Source organism: Haemaphysalis longicornis, unplaced genomic scaffold (assembly GCF_048455015.1).
Source record: "Haemaphysalis longicornis isolate Haplotype H1 unplaced genomic scaffold, Haemaphysalis longicornis Haplotype H1 scaffold_4, whole genome shotgun sequence".
In the NCBI taxonomy this organism is placed as follows: Eukaryota; Metazoa; Arthropoda; class Arachnida; order Ixodida; family Ixodidae; genus Haemaphysalis; species Haemaphysalis longicornis.
In genome coordinates, this window is record NW_027526361.1 from 52,763,882 (window position 1) to 52,787,518 (window position 23,637).

Below are 23,637 nucleotides of genomic sequence, written 5' to 3' on the forward strand. Positions count from 1 at the left end.
GTGACATTGCACCCGTTGCACGTTACGCTCCAGAATATGAGCTCGTCCACCAGCTATTGTTTTTGCAGGAAGCTCAGGTTGTCATGGTCAACCGCTGTCAGGACTGAGTAGACGACGCGAACATCTCTGATGTTCTTCCAGGCTCTGTCCCCGACCTTTTCAAGCTCCGTTCCCAGCTCATGTGCAGATATTGTCAGCCTCGCCACGGATGCAAGTGACAGTCAAGTCCATTTTCTCTCTGGTCTTGCATTCTTTGAGCTATGGCAAAGAGTTGAGGTGAAAAAAAATGGCAGCATCTCCACTCCGTGGATGATGGCCAGGCTGCGGAGTACGGGGACTCGACATGACATCCAAGTTGCGCCCCGAGTGACATCTGATTTGCGCCCCGACCGTCAATCGATTTGAGCCGTGAGTTGCACCTTGATTATTCCCTAAATGAAAGTGCAACTCACGGCTCAAATCGAATTTCGCTTGATTTTCGCTTGATGGTGGTGTGCGCACGGATGGACGCGGACGGACATGGGGAGGTCCTAAGGTACTCCGCACCGTTACAGGCGAGGGAGTAAGCAGTTTGACTCTCGTGCACTAACTCACGATCGTAGCCCAATGGGTAAGACGACTGACACTAACTCTGCCTGGTCTACCAGACACAGGCTCGAACCTTCCGGTGCTTGTGTGATTTTTTCGCGATTGTAAATGCTATGCGTATGGACGCGGCAGGACATTGTGCGGTCCTAAGGTGCTCCGCACCTAATACTTTTCACCAGACAATAGCTCCTGTATTGAAAGAAAGCACAAAATAAACCTACGGGTGCCGAATGCTTATACTAGCACGCGAAAAAAAAAACACGCACACAAGGAATCTACACACGCATCAGCCTAGGCTCGTGAAATCATCTGTGTTGGTGGGAATTTTGCCGTCGCCGTCAATGGGAAATAGTGAATCAGCCATGAGCCTCTCGGGGCTACTGTCATTGTCCCTTGTCAATGACCCTGGGTGGATTTCTGAGAATTTTATGTTGCTATGTGACGCCGCAGTCAGATTCGAATTGAAGAAGTGGCCTTGCACAGAGTGGCCGTCTACGGTATGGCGACTTGTACAGTAGAATACCTTCGCTAACACAATGATCTGCAGCCGTAACGACCCCGAGATGTGTACCATGACAAATGTCTTTGGTGCTCCGGGCGAGCTACACTACCACACTTAATACGGGCAACCTTGCGGAAATTACCCAACACCCAGAGATGACCCAGTAGAACTTGAGGGCAATGCGAGGCCTATTTTCCCCGCCCTGATACAGAGGAGCAAAAGGACAGTCCCTTCTTACTAACCGTAAAAACCACCAGGGCAGTAGGGCTCCTAGCCCTCATCGGACGGCAAGAACCGATGGAGACTTCCCTCTGCCTGTTCCTTTCTCAAGTTTCTTTTTACTAGAATAAAATTTCCAAACTGCCCCAACCAGCTTCCAACGGCTGCTGGTGTCGTCATTCTACCTTATTGGTTAAGTTGTTAGGGCTATAGTCAGCCTTAAACGGGCCATGAATACAAAATACAAGTTCGATTTTAAAAAGGCTGTTCTACCCCGCGAAAAAAAAAGCAATTTTATAGCCAACTTGAAACAAATAATCAAGATATGGAGGAAAACTATACAACAGTGGCGACTCCAACGCCACTTTCCAGCACCTCTTTTATGACGTCACAGACTCTTGTTTCTACAACTGGCGGCCGCCGACCTAACCTACCGCCAAGAAACATGACTGAGGGGCGATAGTAGTGGGGTCTCTAGTTGTGTTTTATCGTATCACTTGAATGGCAACGAGCAGTTTATACACTGACAAATTTTTTTTAGCGCCGGTCCATAACACGCCGCTCCTGCCCATATTACGTCCCTATTGCGCGGAATTTGAAAGTCGATCAATATTTGGTGCGCTGTTCCGGTTTTCAAAAATCTGCATAAATTCAGAGAATTGTCTACTGATGCGTAGCATTCTTATGCCACTTGTCTTGAGTGTGTGTTCTTTGCAGCCGAATTTTTTTTTATTTTTATAAATTGTGTCAGACCAACCTCCAATTGTGCTATTATAACGATTACACATGTTACTTTCACCAAATCTGCATTTTTTTTAACTAAAAGAAATTACACTGTTCGGCCTGTGCCGCACTTTTTTATATTTTCCTTGTTTGTTTTAGTTTTTTTTAATTCTGCTAGACCAATTATCTCCAATTATGCTATTTTAACTATTACAAGTGCACCGTCCGGGAAATAAGCATTATTGTGAAGATGCAGGGCCTTATGCGGTTCGCTATTTCCCATCATTTTTTTTTAATGTTTTTCTTATTTCAGTTTTTCAAAAATTTCATTGCACCAATTATCTGCATTTACGCTATTATAACGATTACAGGTGGAACTTCTGCGATATCTGCATCATTGTGGTAATGCAGGGTGCAACACTGTTCGGTATTTTCCGTGAATTTTTAATATTTTTCTTGTCTTCTAGTTTTCCAACATTTTGTTCCACCAGTTACCTCTATTTACGCTAGTATACCAATTACAGGTGGAAATTCTGCGAAATCTGCATTATTGTGCATTATTACGCCATTTTGAGTAATTGTTCCCAATTTTTCTTATTTTTTAGCATTGCAAAACTTTGTTCGACCAATTATCTCTCTTTACTCTATTATAACGATTACAGGCGGAAATTCCGCTATATCGGCATTTTTGTGGAAATGCAATGCGTTACACGGTCTTGGGGGGGGGGGGGGGGGTACTCGGCGAGGAATGCTACGCATTAAATATTTCTTTCGCTGCTGGAATAGAGCTGAGTGAGATAGCAATGTGTACTTCTTTCAAATTTCTTTCAAAGTTTCAGTTTTTCTCCAGGGCCGTATAACGTTAGATGGAGCATAACGGCACCAAGCAACCTCAAACTCATTTTGGAAGAAATTGTGGGTACTGGGGAAAACCGTTAGGCCTCAAAGCGTAACGTTAGCGCTAACGGCGGGTCGTTGCATGCCCATGGAAACGTCAGCCCCCCGCGTACCCCTGTTCCCCTCCACATGACGCGCCACCGCTAATGAGGAAGTCAAGTTGACACACACCCCGTTCGCAGTCAATGGGGGATTTCGATGGAAGTATCTGGCCATGGCAGGCAGCTCACACAATAATAAGACCTTTCTAAAACATAGTGGTAGGCTCTGAGAATACAATGAAGGTAAGGTAAGAGATTATCTGTTATTGAAACTACGGCACTCCGGTCAAATTTGTAAAACATGACATTGGCGCGCTGACGTAGATTTGAACCTGAAATACACATCAGGCCTGTTGTAATTAGGTACCGCATAGAAGGGGAACATTTCGTAATTAGGTCATAAATTCCTAGGAAAAATCCCAAGGCAGAATGCACCCAGAATTGCCATTACTGCCAGAGTTGCATATTTACAATACTGCCAGTCTCCACAGAGACCATAGCAGGCGGGCAGTACAATATACAGTTACAAAGAACACTAAACACTTTAAGGATAAAAAAAATAGGTAAAAATGAAAATCAGCAACTTTGACCCTTACAAACAACAGCAATTATGCACACCATACACAAAGTGCTACAAGTACAGGCTAATTTTCATGAGAACAATAACAATGGTAATTTAACATTATACACTATATGCACAACTATCTACACAAAGTGTAAGTGCCTGCTGGTTTGCTTGTCACAGAAAAGCAACGACATTTTAAAGATGCTACGGGACGTCATTTTCAATTCTTGATAAAAAATCAGACAATTACCCGGAGTTAGTGGTGAAAGGTGTTAACCGATTCCATTCGTGGATGGAAACTGGAAAAAAAGGAGCATCGTTGTTACGTTTATATTCAAATAAATTATATGTATGTTTGTACCGGGTAGCTCGTGTTTGCGAATATTTAACGTATTTTGAAACGTCTATTTTTTCATAATTATGTGAGAGTTGATAAAGAAATTCTAAACGTGCCGGCTTCGCCCGTGTTTCGAGCGTGGGAAGCCCAGAAACAGCTAGAAGGGTAGTGGGTAAACCAGCCCGTTTAAATTTCTTATGTATGAATCTTATGGCCTTCCTTTGTACCTTTCTTATTTTCATTATGTTATCACGGCATGAGGAAACCATACAGTATTTCCATATTCTAGAATCTGCCTAATGAATGCTATTTAGGGTAGTAGTTTTGTTGATGTGGGTGCCAGTTGGAACGATCTGCGAAGAAAAAAGTTTTAATATGACAGCCGTCCAGGGGTTCACAACTAAGTGATCACCACACAACAAAAAATGCGTGCTAGCAGTTTGGCTACATAAGTGATGTACCAGATCAGTCGAATCTCCAACAACCAAAGCAAGGTGAACAAGAGAGACAAACATTTAGGTGAACAAGCCGCGCGAAAATACAGGCACTGAGGAATCCGGCAGGAGCGAGGGACACAAAAAGTGACGCCTACCCCGCTTCCTGTCAACGTTGCAAACTTCCCGTTCGTTTACATGGCTCTTATACAAAGCTGTTTGTTCAAGGCAGTAAACTCGCAGACTTGTGTTTGCGCTGAGGTCGAGGCGGGAGCCAAGCAGGCGGAACTAAGCGACGTCCGTTACTAACGCTACGCTGAAATGGGAGAAAAAACCTAGATGCCTGCCTTCCGAAACACCGTTTCGGAAACGCCCCGGCGATTTCATGCAGGGGGGTTGAGCGTTCAAGACAGATAACATCAGCGAGGAAGTGCCTCCTCTTGCGCGGCTTCGAAGTTTCTTCAAGTAACCTCCGACAACTGAATTCCCCTGCGCTTGTGTAGGCATTTCCTCGTTTTTTTTATACAGGGAGAGCGAGGAGGTAGTTATGATGACACTACGAGATGGGACGGCTATATAAATGCCGAATATTGGAGATAGGAGAACACCAGACACAGCCTGGACGTCTGTGCAGGGGGATTAACCGACTGTACAGGATGAAGGCACTGGTAAGACCGGCATGACTTCAAATTCTACGCAGAATCCCTTTCTTGGTTTGCGTTGGCCGAATTAAATTCTTAAACTCGTAAACCCAACCCCCATGAGAAAAACAAATGTCTACAATACTGGACACAGTAAGAAAGCGAAAATACTGGAAAGCTTTAGTTCTGGTCCGTGCACTGCTGCGCGTGTGATTTACTCATCGCAGCAGATACCTTTTACAACATGCGCTTTGCTTGAGTTGCTATTTTTTTTAGGATGGCTTTTCAAATGCGTCTATTGCTGCAACGGAAAGAAAGCCGACGGATGGCTCCGGTATTGATGGTGGGAGGTCACTCAAGCGCGCCATAAATTCCTATACTTTAAAGAGAACCAGTACATAAATTCGTTCCCTTTGTTTGTGTGGATGTGTGATGTGCGTAGAGTGGTAATATTTAGCTCAAGTATATAGTGGCCACCCAACCCGAACCATTTTATACGTTGCAAAACGTAAATTGTTGCAGAGACCCCCAGCATTGTAGGTGTCATTCGAAACTTCAACTCTCTGGTATAACCAGCGGAATTACACCGGAAGAAGAAAAATATTGTGCTAGAACTGTTTCTTTTCATTGTATTGTTTACGTGCCACTTGTTTCCTCTGAAGCACACCCAAAGGCTGGTTATGACGGAAGCGACTGAATGCTTCCGTGCCAATGGAATGAATGCTGGGAACTAGACTTGTGCGCTGCTTTTATCGTAACGTGAATGTAAAAAACCAAGAGAACCACAGTTTGGCCATAAACACTCGCTCCAGTCAAATGTTTTGCGCTCTTCGATTATCAATGCTTCTTTAGTACATGAAACGTGTCAGTACAGATGCGAAGTCTTGCCTGCAGTATAATGGGAAGTTCTTAAAAGTATAAAATTCCGTGGTAACATAATGCTATTGTACCCAGAACTAGTGGAGAATGCAGGCACCCTTGCCGAAGTTTCTGTATTGCCTTTTTGCTTGCGCTCTAATCCCTCTCACCTGACATAATTTAACTCTTTCATGTCCACCCACTTAGTGGAACATCTTGCACAGCGTAAAATGAACAAACAATACTAAGTTATAAACACCACAAACGCTCAGCTTTTGTGGTGTCTATTAGTTACTAGTGTCCGTTACTTTTACGCTGTGAATGATGAACGTATTCCGATTCGCCCAAATTTCCGCCTTGATTCAAGCACTACTCAGTTCCCTGCCACTTTTCTTCTTTTCTAGGTATTCTTCGCTGCACTGGCTATTGTCTTAACCACTGTCTCCGCCGGTATCTTGTATGGAGGTGGCTTCGGCTATGGTTGGCCCGGTGGATTCGGATATGGATTTCCCTATGGTTTCGGATATGGCAATGGCTTCGGCTACGGCTACGGTACAGGGTTTGGCTTCGGCGGCTTCTGGCCTGGCTATTGGTGGCGCTAAGTGGCGGCGCCCGCAGGAACGCGGCCAGCCCATGAACTCGCCACCTCGACATCCGTCGTCTTCACGACAGCTGCTACACACGAGGGCAAGAAATGTGTCACCTAAGCTAATATTGGCCATCCTCTGCAAATAAAGCACTGACCTCATATTTTATGCGTATATTGCGTGTTACTGACCAGATTTCGTTTATTCGGAGACCATATTTTGGTCGCAGCGTAGCTTTTACAAGCCATTTTGTATAGATAAAAAGGTATATAGCTGTTGTGCCGCCCCTTCAGCCAAAATTGAAACAACGTCACTTCATAAATACCATGCATCTACAGTGCATTTTGGCAGATGCCGGTACGAAAGAATAAAAGCTTAAGACAAATGCAGGTTATCGCACGCTACTTGCTTGGTCATAAATGGTATGCTATTATTCGGGGATCTTCCTAATCTGACGCGCTTGCCGAACAGATCAAACATAGTTAATAAAGGCTGCCGCAGCTGGAACTTCCAAGCCATTAGTTATTCTGATTTCTCGCATGCATCAACGAAATAAAAGATCAATAAATAAACGTATATTAGCCCACCATTTCCACGACAAAATCCTTCTACTTCCTCAAAGCATGGGAAGAAGTGCACAGATTACCACCATCTCCTCCTACCATGAGGCATGAACAATTGTAATATTTTTACATGTACAAAAAAAAATAAGTTTCTGTGTGTTTCTGTGTTAATCTGTTTGGCAGGCCGCTACAGTTACCCATTGCCGCTATTTAGTCATAGGAAATTTTACACTACAGCTTTCCCGCTCAAATCGCCGGTCGCTGAGGGATCTATTAAAAACACCCCAGAACGGGATATTTTGTAGAGAGCAAGGACTCGACTTAGACATAATTACAGTAGAAGAAAGTTGCAGAAATTTCAACAGTTTTGTACAAATCGTTGTTCAAGTTACTGCGAATACATTTAAAGGTAATAACATGACTGCAAAACCTGGCAGAGCAACGCGCTATACTTAAAACTCCACGAAAATAAAGATTGCACCTCAATCATTACCTGCGCGAGAGTACGTTGAATTACAAAAAATAACTCAAGACTAATCGTTTCTGAAAAAAAAAAAACTGCTACTAGCCTGAAATCTGCACCTGTTAAAATTCCTAAGTCATTCCTATTGCAGAAAGAGAACGTTTTGTAGGCAAGCATTTGTGAAGCATACTGGCTGGGCGAGTCGAAAAGGCATCTAGAACGCCGCTATTAGCAGAATAGCTGTCAATTTTCACCACATTCCTCAGGATGGCTTGAGACGAGAACAACAATGGGTCTGTGTTGACGGGGCCCCTCGAAGGACGGGGCTGTTTAAGACACTGACAATTGGGAGCAGCATATCGGGTGAAATGCTTCAGCGAGCTTTCGCGGTGCGGGCGGCTCGGAAGTAAAGATAGAAGAAAAAAAAAGAAAGAAAGGAGAAGGCGGCGACGCAAGGTTACCGTCAATTCCTGACAATGAGACCAGCCATTGGAACACGACCTGCTGGGTGCTTACCGCTTCGGTTGCAGGTCGGCGGCGGAGAAATGAAAATAGTTCCGGATATTGGTCCGGTCTGGCCGTGTGTCGAGTGTCGACGTCAGGGGCGAAAGTGCGGGTATAAAAGCGAAACCCCCAATGATCTCCTCCACAGCGTGGTTTTCGCCCTCTTCGAGTCGTGAACAAGGAAAAGCCGCCGTACCGTCCGAACAACATGAAGGCTGTGGTGAGTGGTCGTGTGTTACGCTTAGTACCTATATGGGTGCGCTATGCCTCTGAAAGGTTCCTTGGAAACGTAAGCTGTATAGGGTAAAGCAGCTGGGGTAATTCTTAATTTTCTTTTCATCACCGGCGGTAGTAGATGACCTATTAAGAAATCGGTGTGGTAGGTTACATATAAGGAAGTAAAGATAAAGACGCAGAGGAAGGCGAATACGGGGCGAAGTATCATCGACCGCTATTAAATGAAGTTTCTGGCAGCAAAAAAACGAAACGAGCTAATTTATAAGATTAAACTTCAGGGCATTCAAATGGCTTAAAAGTCATTATTTAAAAGACAATATGACTTAATCGTCTGGCAAACGTATGGTAACACTGGACATTAGATTGCGTTAAGGGCTTCGAAAAATGGTTTGAGTAAGCGGTAAAAGTTGTAATAAAGAAATACACGAAATATTTCATTGGTATTTTAACTGGGGCTTCGCAGTTATAAAAATTTCAAGGGGCGTAGCAGCGCAAAAATGCAGTCAAACATTCAGGTTCGCCAAATTATTCACTCACAAGTGCAAACACTTGCTCTTGGCGTAGAGAAAGTATTGGTAAGCATACGTTCCGCCTCGTTCGAGCTGTGCCCACTGATTCCGCTATAAATAAAGTTTGCTGGTGTAATGCAAACTACACTTTAATTCACAACCGCCGCAAACTTAACAAGCTTGACATTTGAGAAGTTGATCCTTCCGAGAGGCTCAAAAGTGGTACTGATGGCCTTCTAGCGTCGGGCTGTAAGAGGAAGACAAAGATAAGCTGGTCTCTTCCGATAAAAACAACAACTAGGAAGCTTTCAAAGGTTTCGGATAAGTCAGCTTCATTTCCTGCTTTCAAAAAGAGGAAAAGCTACATTTTGGAAAGTCTCTTTCCCTATCTTGCAAAACATTTATGGAGCACTGGGAAAGCGCATGTACGCAAAATTTCATTCGTTAGCCCTGAGGAGTACTTGATATTTCAATATTTCATATAGTATGCTGCTTTCTAAGCTTCCTGGGAAGCAATGAGTAGGTAATCAAGGCGATTAACGAGGCTATGCAGGTACAAAACTGCCCTGTAAAATGGTAAAATGATGACTCTTGGCTCGCATTAGTTATTTCGGGGATCAGCGTAATGGGGCGGAAAAGTAAGGCTGACTCTGGGCTCTAAAGGCACTTTTCCAACTCATTAAGCGGCGAGATATAAATTATTGCGAGTTCGGCAGAACTTACCATGTTTCTTTTGTTATTATTGCGGAAACACTATAAGATGGTAACCCATGAGAAATCGGTGAAATTCGAAGCCTGTTCGCGGACTCTGAAGCCGAGCACAGCGTCATCTACTCACATATCAGCAACAGAGCTGCATCGGATAATAACTTATAAAACGGCTGATCAACCCAAAATAGCTGTTTCTAAGCGACAATCAAAAAGGAAATTAAGATCCCTCCCTCCAACTTTTTAGTGCCGCAAAAATTTGGAAATAGCCCGTTTTTTTTTCTGACTTTCACTGGCTGCTTGTCAAAGAAATTTCAGCAAACTTTCAGTTCCTTCCTAGTTTCTGCGAGAAGCCGCCTACAAAAGGGACCACACTGAAAGTTTTGCAGCGCTATCACTATAGATTTTGCTTAGGGCTCATCAGAATATTAAAGATGAGTTCGGTTGTACGGAGTGCTGTTACAAATATACATTTTTAACTGCAGAAGCATTTCTTTCCGTATCGCACATATAGGAGAGAATAACGGAAAATGGCTCTTGTATACATTCTAACATTGGAGCGTAAACTCCTTTCACAAACCAGTTGGGCTGCCGCCAAGTTATTCATTGTGATGGCTACGAGCGTAGTTTGTGGCTAATTTACACCGAATCCTTATAAATTAATAGTGTTAAGCTGTAGGCGAACAATTACGGTAATCAGTTAAGAGAGCAAAATTAGGTCTGAAACCATAGCTTTAGCGTATTGTAATTACGACTACCAAATCATTAATGACATTAATGGCTATAAGAGTTGCTGATGCTATATGTAAAACGCTAAATATGCAATGAGGGTGAATCGAAAGTTCCGTATAGTGTAGATAACAGTGTAGATAAAAGAACGAGGCAGCTTCATACAGTTACACAGTGTAGTTAAAAAGAAATTGAAATGTGTTGTAAGCATTATCTAGTTGCCTTATTACATAAAAGTACGGAGTGAATGGAAAAGTTCTGTGTTCTTTTTTGTGGTGCTTTTGGAGGTTTTAACTAGAAGAATACGCTCGAAAGGGCCGTTTTCTCATACATCATTTCCGCGCCAATTTGCTGACGTCGTATAGTAAACAATTTTATGCACCTAAGGTGCAGAACGATTGCGTTGAAGATTTCTCACCCATTAATCAACTCCGGCACCCGAACATGAGGGTGCTACGAAGTAACAGGTGTAAACATCAGTTTTATAGGGCGCTGGAAGGAATATATTTCGCTTTAAGGTACTAAATAATATGCTAGTGTTAGGCGGCTCAAAAAATAGTGCAGGTGTGCTTTTTGGAGGATGTATATACATGCATGTACGCAGCAACGGCTATATTGAGAGGAATCGCTAGTTAATGTTTAAGCAGTAATTAATACCTCTGGGTGGACAGCGGGAAAGTAGATAATAACCAAGAAAAACACAAACATTACAGTGTATAATGCTGAAACAGAATGAAGACAACTTGAAAACTAGTGTGACGTCATAATAGCAGTTGGCGTGGCTGCCACAAATGACACATGACGCCTTTCATTCAGTTGCACCTTGCGCACAGACGAATGCTCTAGACTTCAACTAACTAGTCAAATGATTAATCAGATGGGTGAAAATTCACAAACCGAGGATCCGAAAAATTTTCTTCCCCGTCCTTCCAAACGTTTACTTTTACGTGTGCATTGTTCATACGAGCACTGAAGTTGGGGGTCTCGGCTAAAGTGATTCAGTTGAGCGAAGATATACTAACTACAGGTGATACGATCAGATGTGCAAAGAAGTGGACAGTCGAACAAATACCAAGATGTAAGACACTGAGCACTGCAAGTCACGTGACCGACGTGTCTACGACGTGGGTATCAATTGAGATATCTAAGCTCTCACAGTTTCGCTCATAGGAGAATTCGGCTCGCTGTCTGGTGTGAGGAGTATTTTTATGTGGATATTTCAGTGAGTGGTCACATGGTAACACAGTCGGAAATGGTCGTTTAGAATTGGCATTGGCACATAAAACTATTTTTTCTATTACAGCTCGCGCTTACTGTTCTTTGCGTGGCTGTTGCTGTCACCTATGCTGGATACGGCTACGGACTGGGGCACTACGGCGGCTATGGCGGCTACGGTGGTTACGGCGGTTACGGAGGCTACGGGGGCTACGGTGGATACGGCGGATATGGCGGCTACGGAGGCTACGGACGTGGTTACGGAGGCTATGGACGTGGCTACGGAGGCTATGGTGGATACGGAGGCTACGGCGGTTACGGCCACGGCTACGGTGGCCACGGCTATGGCCATGGATATGGATTTAAAAAAATCATTTATGCCCACGGATATGGCCACGGTGGATATGGTCACGGTGGATACGGAGGATATGGTCATGGTTATCATGGCTAAAAGACAATGCCATCCTGTGTGAGTGCTGTGCCTTAATAAAACATCTGTTTCTACTTTCACTTTCAGTGGTTACCGCTTTTTTCATAAACTTCCCCAACGCCGCCTGTTGCCTTACCTAGTGATTGACTAGTCTTTTCTTTATATTACAAAATTTTATTTTCTAGCCACACTATGCCGGAGCAGTAAAAAAACATACCTTTTCGTAATATAACTGTTTGTTCACCGAAGAAGAACGCGCCGACGCAACGCAGACGATGACGCGCGCCGTAGTGGATGGCTCCGGATTAATTTTGACCACATGGGGATCTTTAACGTGCGCCGAAATCTCGCACATACGGGCGTTTTCGCTATTCGCCTTCATCAAAAAAGCGACCACCGCGGCCGGGAATCGAACCCGCGTCCTTGTGCTCAGCAGCACAACGCCTTGGCCATTGAGCCACCGCGGCGGGTAATATTGTAATATTAGAAGCCTTCCTTGATACAGCGGCGTACACAGGACTTTGCTCCAGGAAGAAAAGGAGGACGGGGCATGCAGGGCAGGAGGAAAACAAGGATATAATCTTTCGAAACTATCTCCACATTATCGTCATCCTCGCCTATTCTGGGCTCGGCTCCATGTTGGTTCACCGTATAAAGCCACCGACAGCAACAGTAGCATAATCAAACAACATCTGTCTCGGAACGCTTGCTGTTGCCTTCTCACTTTGTTTTGTCCACGCGGTCAAAACCTACTTTGTCAGCTTGGCACAGTATCACGGTATCACAAGGAGAACGCCTCCTTTACATCCTAGCTCCCCGCTCCCCGCCCCGATCCTTTGTTTAGCACAGAAAGTGCACACCACACCAGAGCCGGTAAAGCATGACCTAGAAGGACCTACATGCGTTTCGCCGAAACTGTGAAAAGAAGCCCCTGTGCTGCCCCTCTGCTGGGAGGTGTACGTTAGGAAAAACAATGCTGCAAGCTGGTTGGGCCACCCTTGTCCCACACACGATGCCAGGCCTTCAACGGTGCGAAACGTATATCTCCGAGAGACGCTAAAAAGGAAGATTGGTAGGTGGCGCACATGGATCGCTGTAAACAACGTGACTTCCTTACTGGTTGTGAGAAAGGAAAGCCGGCAAGTGGGCTTGCGACTTAATCTCCCTCACCTGTCAGTGCACCGTAAACGTTCTCGTCTGTGTTTATCTAACAAAATATATCATCATAAGCCTACCTTAAAAGAACAACTTATTACCCCGCCTCGCTATATCTCCTTTTGAACGGACCATAGTTGCTAAGTCGGCTTGCCGTATTGTCGTACTAACCTACATAATGATTCCTTTATTCCTAAAACAAGTGTACAATGGAACCATCTCCACGCCACCATCGCATCCATTACTGATACAACCCTTTTTCAAAACTGTACATAACGCGTATTGTTCGTAGAATATCATAGCAGATTGTGTATTGTTTGGCTGTTGTGTAAATATTGTACGTTCAAAGTTGTCCTACGCGCATATTAACCATTCCACTGTTGTCAAAACTGCACATCCTCTTCTCTTATGTTTCACCACTCTTTTCTGTTGTGCGCTATGGGCCCTTAAAGTATCCGTGATTAAATAAATAAATATACTGCACCGATACCACCAGTCCAAAAGAAAAGAAACAAAAACCTTGTGTGGTTTCCGACACTTAGACTTAAAATTAGAGAAAAAGTTGGCTAAACTATACTTGCAGTGGGTTCCTTGCTGTACATGCTATGTTATACTCTTGTGCACAACTCATTTGAGGAGCAAAGCGTTGGATGCAGCTCCCTTGTCTATAACGTAGAAGCCAGCCTCCCTCGACTCCTCGAATGCTTTCTTAAACGGCCTTCTAAACATTTCTTCAGGTTGGGTATAGACCAGATCAAAACGGCAGTTTGAAGACGCGTGTCTGTGGTGCTTTAAGCGCGAAAAAATCGAAAAGAATTACCAATAGATCAATGCCGTATACATAGAGCAGGGGACTTAACCAATCAGATTTGCGTCGGAGTTATCCGCCATGTAAATCGCCGCAATGAAAGCCCGGGCTCCTTCGTGAACGAACCAATTGCTTCCAACATCGCGCACTTCCACAAATGGACGAAAGTGTCAAACAAACTTCGACCCCGTTATCTCGGGGAAAACGGACGCGCATAATTGCAGGCACCGTGTGAGGAAATGAGTACGGTCGGACAAGGCAATCATCGGATGCGTTCTCCCGACGTACTCCAGCCACTAGGCGTGCCAGGAAAATTAGAAGGCTTCCTCTCGTGGACATCCATATGATGTGTTCCCCGCTTAAATCATATAGGTAAGCCAGGCGCTGAACTCTGTTCACCAATTAGCTGGTGCCTGCATTACCCGTAATCTTATTACAGGCACGACATTTACAGCACGCTGCATGCACGTAGGAATTAGGACCGATCGCATTATGCGATTCACAGAGTTCGCGAAGCCCGAAGGAATGGAGTGGTGTATGGAAATAGAGTGTTACGAAGTGTGAAGTCATTGAGCTAAGAACGCTCGTCGAAACATTTGCACCACCCGAGTGGTTTATGAGAACAGGCGAGTTTGCCTGCTGTGCCGCGTATCCAAATTCTGCAGAGGCTGTTTTAGGCAGGAAGCAACAATGGAGAGGCGGGAAAGAGAGAGAGAGAGGAGGAGGAGTAAACTTTATTTAGGCCAGCCTTGGGTGCTGATGTCTGGGTAGCCGCTTGGTGGGGGGAGGGGGGGGGGGTCATATAGTCCGGGATACCCCGGCCTGCGCTGGACACTCGGGCTCTCTCCACCAGGCTACGCTGGGAGGAGAGGTCGGAGCTGGTCAGCCCTGCCACCCACTTCTCGTATGTAATTTGGGGATTAGGAGTAAGGGACGGAGTTTGTTGACAGAAATTAAACTTCAATGTGGGACAATTTTTTTTTTCTGGTGATTCGGTATAAACAAAAGATAGCCTAAAAAGGCATTATACTGCGTTAATGTACTATGATGAACATCACAGTTATTATTGGTTATGTTGTTTTCCTGTGGTCACAAAGATCTATCTACTTTTCTGAAACACTCAGCTATCCATTTGCAAGCAGATAAATTCGATATGTTTTTTTTACGTACAGCACTAAATTTATTTCAATGGCGGAACTTGCCACTATACTACGAGTACGTACTCTGTTTTACAAAATGTTTTCACACCACTGTGGCTCCAATTATAGCATGGGAAGCTCGTAAGTTTGGGGAACAGGGGACGACAACGCTTCTACTAAATGATAGAAACTGCAAGAATTTGATATTTCTCCTGTAAAACTTTGAGGGAAGCTTCTTTTTCTTGTTGAGCACAAGAAGGCCTTCAAATTTTTCAACGATTTCTCTTTCTTTGCGCTGGGCACACGGAAACAGCAGAGGGAATGGACAGGACATACAAGAATATTAAAAGGAGACCCGGCAATACATGCACTTGAAAGCGCCAAATGAATGGTTATTCATTTCTGTGACTACATTCTACAGCAAATCCACAGCTCAATGCCTTTTTCCCGAATTTTTTCGCCCTATTAAGAGTAAGAAAACTAATAATTTGTGTTTGTTTTTCTTCGTCTTCATGCCTGCACTAAATAAGCTCCTCTGCAAGCTTAGGCCGCTCAAAAACACCGTCTTGCACCTCTCCTGAAAATACCACTGTCGTAATGTTACTGTTACGAAATGTCGTAGGGAAGGTCGTGCCTCACGTAATGTAACTGTATTATCCCTCCCTCTCTCTCTTCCTCTCTCGCTATCTCTTTCCCTCTCTCTCTATCTTTCTATCTCTTTCACGCACGCACCACACGCACGCACACGCACACTAGCTCACGCACACTTACACACAAGCTACACACAGGGCTGCCCCGTTGAGGTTTTCATTGTGTAAAAAAGAAGACAAAAATTTCAAAAGAATTTCGCGAAAGCTGCTTTATTTCTCTCGGAAATGCGCACTCATTTGATAAAGATAGATCACGCCAATAGAATACGCATTTTGGTAGCTTGTTTTTGCGGCACTTGAGACGCATGTCTTCTCAAGCGACCGAGTGTAGTGGGTGCAAATGCTGAGTACTCAAAAGACTAGGCTACAGCAACGGCAGTGTCGTGAGGCAGTGTCGTGACAGCGCGTGGCGCACATCGTAAATGTCCACTGCAACCGTCCCGTGAGTGAAAAATGAAGACGTCTTCCTGGCAGTTAACGTCGTGCTGCAAAGTGCGCTCACAAGGATTGCTAGGTCAAGGAAAGCGTTTCTCGTAGGCGGCTAGCGCCGCGACACAGTGGCGCCCTAGTTTGTGCTCCACCACCTCTTTTCCGCAGAACTGATGATGCTACTCCAGTCGCCTCTTCCCTCCGACACATCGCTGCTCTCAGCAGTCCATTCAAACCCTTGCGTAGCAACCTTTGCCGGTTCCGACAACCAACCGGAAAGAGGTCGGAAGAAAAAAAAAAGACGGAAAACCGAGAACGTTAACGACCAAGGACATACAAGCTGCGCGAGCAGTGAATCTAGGGCCCTCTAGTTCTTAAGGAAACGAGACAAGAGTCGAGAACGAACTGAAATAAGGGCGTGGAAAGTAAAAAAAAAAAGGAATTGAGAAAAGCTAGTTAGCATAGCATGACAAGCTTCAAGGTGGCGCAGTTCGCCCTGCACGCTGCTCTCTTTTGAATAACGGGCCCCGAAGCGCGGTACGGAGAACTTCGCCTCTTTTTGTGCAAAAACACCTCGGGGATGGCGTCGGAAGGTGGGCTATGTGTGAAAGAAAGGCTGAGCAGATATCGAGCGACGGCCGTCAGATAGAGAGTATGTGCCCCGCATATATACAAAAAAAAAATAGAGAGGCGCTCGCAGCCGAGTATGTAATCAAAGAAGTAGAGCGGCGACGTCATCACATTCTTTTGTTCTCGGGAAAGTTCTTAGTTGTCTTTTCATGGAATAGTTACACCGACGACATCGCTCAGAGGCACTGGCAGAGGCTATACAGAGCATCAAAAATAAGCTGCTGATTTTTTACGCATGTAACAGCGTCCACGAGACCTTTTAAGTAAGTTTATTTTCGCACTCATATTTCGTCTTTTTTTCCCCCACTTCCAGTCCGCTCCCCGTCGTGCGTCTCTTTTCTGTCGCGGCAAGCGCGAGGAAGCGACGCGACGAAAAGCCCTCCGGCACTACTCGTATTTTTCCTCCCCTCCAACGTTCGTGCGCTCCTTCCAGTCACTTTTACTCCCCACTACAACAAAGAGGGGAGCTCAGCTGTCACTCGAAAAGGCACCAAGACTCCTCCTTGGCATCAATAGGACCTGAAAGTACAGCAAAGGGGGTTGAAGGGCGGTTCAGACGATGAGGGTAAAAGAAAAAAAGAAATCAGATAGGCAGTGAGGCATTATGCAAACACGTCATCACGCAGCACGCAGCTCAGAAGAATGGAGAGCTGCTGTCACAACGACAAATCAGACGCAGATGCAACGTTCGTTATCGCCCGGCAGTGATATCAAAAGCATGGCGAATGGCATGCTGAAGTACCCCACGTGCATTTTCAGCTATTCTCGCTTTTGCGGCAGGTATTTGAGGAGGGTGAGGGGTAAATTCTAAGCGCAAAATGGAGTAAGAAAGGAGAGGAGTAGGAACCCTTCTACCAGTCCTTGCCCCTTAAATGGAAGTGAGGAGTCCCTTTACCAGCGTACGGCGCTGTGCTGCCTACACGCTTTGCTGCCCTAGAACGTTGAATTACAGGTGCCTCTCGTGGGCTCTAGCGACCGCCACTGATCTATAACAATTTTCTCCCTTAGCAGTTCTCAACCACGTGTATGCCGAGGACTATTCTGGACTACAAAAAACCCCGGCCCATTTCCACTAACGTGAAACCTGGGAAGGGTGAAGCATGCAGTGTATGAGTGTATAGTTGGCGCCTTGGCGTTTTTGCCCACGGATATGAAACCGTTGGGAGGTAGAGGTATGCAGCTTTGCTCTAAACGCTTCGTGTCTCTGAAGCACGAAGCCCCTTGCACGAGGTGTCAACAAGTGTCTCGGTATTTCTTTAGTGCGCGTTACGTTCCAGCGCGAAGCGTAAGCCTGTTTCCAGGTGTCTTAGTACCGTGACTACATGAGACGAATGACGATTACGACAACGACGACGACGACGATAGGAGACGCCAATAGCCCCAGCCACTAAGGGGCTTCGCCCGTAAAAGTGATGGGGGACCCTAGGAAGGTGTATACTGACCTGTGCCCTATTGTCACACAATTTACACTCGCAGCTGAAGTCGCACATAGACTTATTCATACGCCCGCGTTTTGTGCATCCGGCTATCTCTCACAATTGCAGTTTGGGCAAAAAACAGTCTTCGGAGCACGTGATACGCGCAGAAGTCAGACGTAGGAAAATGCGGCAACGCCATTTGGACAAAGCGGCTTGGATAAAATTCAGGTACGCTTTACCTTAATTTAAGCCCTTCGCTTGTGTTAAGTGGGCGTTGCTGCGTCTTTTAGTGTTTATGTGGTGTTTGTGTGTTTGCGTGTTTCAACTATTTCCGCTGTTTTTGTTCCATAGGAAGTAGCAAGCCAAGTTCAGGCTGGGCTGACTTTTTTTGTCATTAAAGTTCTCCCGCTCTCTTTCCAGGCTTTCTTGTGTTGGGTTCAAAGTTTGACTAAGGACGAGAAATACGGGTGTCATTTAAAAATTCGCCGACTCTTAAAGTGCTGCACAGAACCCTTGAGGTCCGCGGTCCCCTTGAAAACCATTGCTCCATATCTGGTAAGCGTTTGCGTCTCAAGGCCGCATTGTCCAACGTGTAACTTAAAGGAGCCATGAAGACAAAATATAAGTTGGGTTTATTAGAATGACTGCTTAGTCCCGATAACAATGATACCAATATCATCACAATCTTCGAACAAATAACGGAGATATTAACGAAAACGTGTGAAGCAGTCGCGACCCCCTAGCCAATTTCCCGCAACTTTTCTATGACGTCACGGAACCTTGTTTGTGCGATTGGCGGCCGCCTAACTGACCTGTCGCGACGACACATGACTGGACGTCTGTAATGGGGCCTCTACTTCCATTTGACCGCATCACTTGAATGCTAACGGGCAGTTAACGCACTGAAAATTATGTTTTATTGTTGGCCCGTGTGACGTCATTCTTGCTCATAACACGTCACTGTGGCGCAAAATTTGAAAGTTTTTAAATACTTCTTGCTTTTTTTTTTGTTAAAAAACATCTTTTGTGGCTGTAATGGAGCTGAGTGAGATACTGAATCCCAGTTCTTTCAAATTAAATGAAGTTGTATTTTCTCTTCATGGCTCCTTTAAGCGCAGCAAACAAAACACAGGACGAGGGAGACAAGGACCAGCACTGCAGGAGAATGTCGAATAACCGGTAGCTTTCGTGATCTACCGCGACCGTCACCGATCTATAACGATTCGCTACCTCAGTGATTCTCACCCATGAGCATGTCGGGGACCATTCTGGAGTAGAAAAAGTGATGGGGGTCCTACTATGGAATATGGTGACCCGCGCCATATTGTCGCACAATTTGCACTTGGAGCTCAAGTCGCCGATAGTCTTATTCACACGCCCGCGTTTTGTCCATCGGTCTATTTCTCACAATTGCAGGGCTGGGCAAAAAACAGTCTTTGGAGCAAGTGCTACGCGCAGGAGTCACACGTAAAAACATGTGGCAAACATGTAGCGCTGGTCCTTGTCTTCATCGTCCTGTTTTTTCTTTACTGCGTTCAACGGAGTTATAATGGATTACCAACTCGCTCGTACCCCCACGTTGTCCAACGTGTGTCATCCAACGTCACCAGGTGCTATACTCTACGGAGCGGTTTACGGCTAACCCAGACACTATAAAGCCATGCAAGTATTCGTTCTAGAGCTCCGAACGCCAAGGCGTGCCTTGAGTAGATAGCGCAGCCTCACTGTGGTGCCCGACTCCACCCAAACAAAGCTTTCTCTCTTCACCATATCGTCACTGGTCGCAAGACAGGGCTTGCATGCTCGGTAACCGATAACCCTTGCCTTTCTGGGCCTGCGAACACTCGAAATTCCCGCCCTGGCCCAAGGAGACATTCAAGCAGCACTCACAGATGGCGCCAGGAGCAGCGCACCTGTGAAGCGGTTGCGCTCCTTTTACCAGCTGTCCGTTTCGTGAAAGTATAGTGTTGCCCACAGCGACAATTTGCAATGGGATCATGGTACGTCGGCCGGCTCACAGCAATGGATTTTGCTACACGAACATATGTTCACCTGACAATACTAGACATTCTCTATTTCTGATACGATTATTTTCAGCGTTGTAGCCATGACATAAATGGTTCCTGGATTAATTTCAAAGGTGTCTTGTTGAAATTTCACACGTTCCGTCTGAAAGATTCCTAAAGAATGCGATTGCCGTGGCCCTTAAATTACAAGACTAGATATTTCTTACAACGAAAGTTGAATCGAATAAAAAGTACAAGAAGAACTCTGAAATGTGGCTGTTCCAAGCCACTAACTGATGACAAAATATTTAAGCACAAAACAGCGCACAAAAAAGCAATGATAAATAATTACTCTTCAATTCTAACAGAGCTTCAACAATGAAATTTGGAAACTTATCACCTGAGGCGTCTTGGAAGCGTTGAACTTCCTTTTTTGCTGCCTGCCAGTCCGTTCAGTCCACCCAATCTTCGCTACATCGATGTTTTCCCAACTCAAACGTGAGGGTGCACTGTGTCCCGGTTCATAATTGTTTTTCTTGGGAGTTGGGGAGAAGAATTAGCATGCCAAACCACGGGCTATGACGCACACCGTATTGGAGAGCTCCAGATTGATTTTGGCCACCTGACGATCTTTAACGAGCGTTGAAATCTCGACACACGGGCGCTTTAGCCTTTCGCTTCCATCTAAAAAGCAGCTACCGTGACCGGGGCCGAACCCGCATCCTTGGGCTCAGAAGTACAAATGCTTTTGCGGTAGCTGGTGATGATGCTATGATACCTCAGTGAGTGCATCGTTCGGGTAATGTTATGTTTCTGCGAAGGGCATGACATTGCAAAAATTAGTTGAGAGTGAATCTTCTCCACTATCTCTCTCTAACCTACCACCAACCTCAGCGGGAAAGTGCAGAAAAAAGGTTCAACGGCATTGATGATGATGATGTTTGGATTTTTATGGCGCAAGGACGACTGAGGGCAAAGAGCTACAAAGGATAGTTGTTCATTTGAGTGATATGACTACTAAAAACATTCCAGTAAAAGTAAACATAAAATCAAACAAAAGTCAGAGAAGAAAACTGGTGTAAAGGGCCAGGTTGTCATAAAGCATGATAAGAAATGAGATGTGAAATTTTGACTTCAGTGAGAAACTCAGAGACGCGCTTGATTGAAAACATGGGCTCGTCTCCTAAAAAGTGTGGTGGGTGTGAGGGGATGTGTTGTCTGTATAGTTGTGGGAAGTCTTTGCGTCGTGTTGTGTCAAGTGCAGTGCGTTGGACGAACATGTGGATCATGGATAGGCCCTCTCCACACCCGCTGCACATGGGTCTTGGCGATCCAGTGAGCAGGTGGGAGTGTGTTACATGTGTGTTGCCTATCCGTAAGCTTTCTAAGGTCACTTCGGTGAGTCTTTTGTGTGCATTTAAGTCTTCCCCTGCCATCTACATAAAACAAAGCTTGGGACGACAGTGTGAGTGCACAGGCGCGTCTATCAATCTATACGGTTTCCTCAAGCTGAGTTCACATTTCGCAGTTTAGCGTGATCTAACCGCAAAAGCGCGTATTTGGCGCGCACACGCGTGCTTTTGTTGTACGTGGCTTTACGCAAAACAATTTACGCCGGAGTTAATTTGTGCGAGGCACACACTTTGAAAAGTGTAGCAACGCATGACGTCAGAGTTAAACGGCTGATGGGGCACGCTGTGAACAATGGCCTGCAAAAACTGTATATGTACGAAAGAGTAACTTCATTCTAAAGCTCAAACCTTTTATGCGGGTAGGACATTTCCCATTAGCCCTCGCCGCGATAGAAATGTCGCTGAGGCCCCCTTCTGCCATATATAAGATTGACAGGACAATTGCTGACCGTGCCAGCCGTATTTCTGGCAGAAGGTGAGCGATTCGGTGTAGATGAGGTCTATATGTATCTGCGAATAATGAATAAAGCGATGTCCTACACTATGCCTCAGCCTGTAAGATCACATTTTGCGTTTTCTACATGTTGCTTGACGAAAGCCAGACCCCCTTAGATACGACCAACGTAAACTCCCGGGAGAAATAAAACTTGCTCGCCCATTTCGCCTAAATTCTGCGTCACCTATATGGTGTGTTCTAAAACGTTTCGCTGGTCATCCACCTTCACAGGGTGAAATGGGTCATTGATTGATTGATTGATTGATTGATTGATTGATTGATTGATTGATTGATTGATTGATTGATTGATTGATTGGAGAACTTTTATTTCTCCAGATTTGTCGCTTAACCGACGGTCACGAGCCCTTGGTCCCTGGCGGCGGTCGTGGCCATCTGGACGAGCCGGGTCTGGATACCCGGGTCGGCGCTTTCTCTAAAATATTTTCGAAGTCCTCCTTTTTCCTGCGACACGCGCATAAACGTTAACTCACGTGGCGCCTTGTTCCCATTCGGTAGCTGCGCTCGTATGCTTCTTAGCGTTATTTTTTAAAAAGAGAAAACATTAAGTTACTCACTGAGAGAAAAACCCGGCTCATCTGAAATACTTCTCTGCGGTCCCCGAAACCCGAAAGGCAAATTCTCATTGGTTGAGACGCGTTCCGTAGCGCCCGAATCGGAAAAATAAACAAAGAAAAGGATCGCACCTCACGAGGTTCCATAGCGCGTGCCTCAGATATAAAAAAAAATTAAAGCCGTTCCACTCAACGGGAAAACTGTCGGAAGTGCAGAGCAGTGATTCGCCATAATGGGCTGTGGCGCCGTTATCCGCTCACTGCTACCACCCATTGCAATTCAAATTTCCCGCCTCCGCAATGATCGCGCATCCCCTGCCTGAAACAGTGCCTGCGGGACTTCTGGTCTTTTTATGCTTGCTTTTCCTCTCGCACATGCCGGCGTTGCACTGCCACGTTTTTTTTTTTTTTTCGCTTACTATCGTAACAACCAAACCAACTAGCGTTTCTAACTAAATGAACTCGGGCGCTGCGGGTTAGTTACGTATATTTTGCCTCAAATGTACCTGCAGTTTTCTTTGCGCTAAACAACGGGGAGATGTATGACAAGCGCCAGCGGTTCACGAGTTTCGAACGGTTATGACTATTTAAACCGCTTCGTTTTCGAAGCCTCCGCGGGACGCCCTACGACATGTACGCCGGACTCTACTTGGATCCGTTCTCTCGCTGCGCCGCCTGATTCCGGCAGTCGCTTGACATCGAGCGTCACAGCGAGCTACGACGACAAGGCGAGCCCCTAAAGTGCCCTGCACTTAAAAGAAAGGCGCCAAAATACGCTGCTGTGGCAGACACTTGCAGAGCGTCGGCGACAGAGCACCCAACGTGACGTATTCTAAGCTCCCACATCTTCAGCCTGGTCAACCTCCTTAGCCTCGTGACAATCGGATTTGAACACTCGTTGAACTGATCAGAGTGACTCTGGCGCTCTGGCCGTCATTTGCTGTAATAAGGCTCCCGCGGCTTAGCGCGCAAAGAACACATGATGCAACGATCTGAAGAGCTAGACGATAAAATGAAAACTGTAGCACTCAGTGTGAACGAGCAGGCCGACGTGCCTAGTTTGGTCTTTTTGTCTCCTAATCGTAGATAGTTCACCAGTTGATGAAAAAAAAAAAAAAACGAGGGTCTGCGTATAGGAGGTCGCATGCAAAGCTATCCGCCCGTACGCGTTT

The 23,637-nt window shown here is 45.4% G+C and overlaps 2 protein-coding genes across 2 annotated transcripts in view; one reads left to right on the plus strand and one right to left on the minus strand.

The window, feature by feature from the left end:
- LOC144178698 (sulfotransferase 1E1-like) overlaps window positions 1-23,637 on the minus strand; it is a 326,559-nt gene that overhangs the window by 31,860 nt on the left and 271,062 nt on the right. The gene's annotated exons all lie outside the window — the stretch shown is intronic.
- LOC144180354 (uncharacterized) lies at window positions 8,055-11,824 on the plus strand. The gene is made up of 2 exons (XM_077708719.1): window positions 8,055-8,142; window positions 11,409-11,824. The coding sequence occupies exons 1-2, from the start codon at window positions 8,131-8,133 to the stop codon at window positions 11,769-11,771; spliced, it is 375 nt and encodes a 124-aa protein (XP_077564845.1). The 5' UTR covers window positions 8,055-8,130; the 3' UTR covers window positions 11,772-11,824.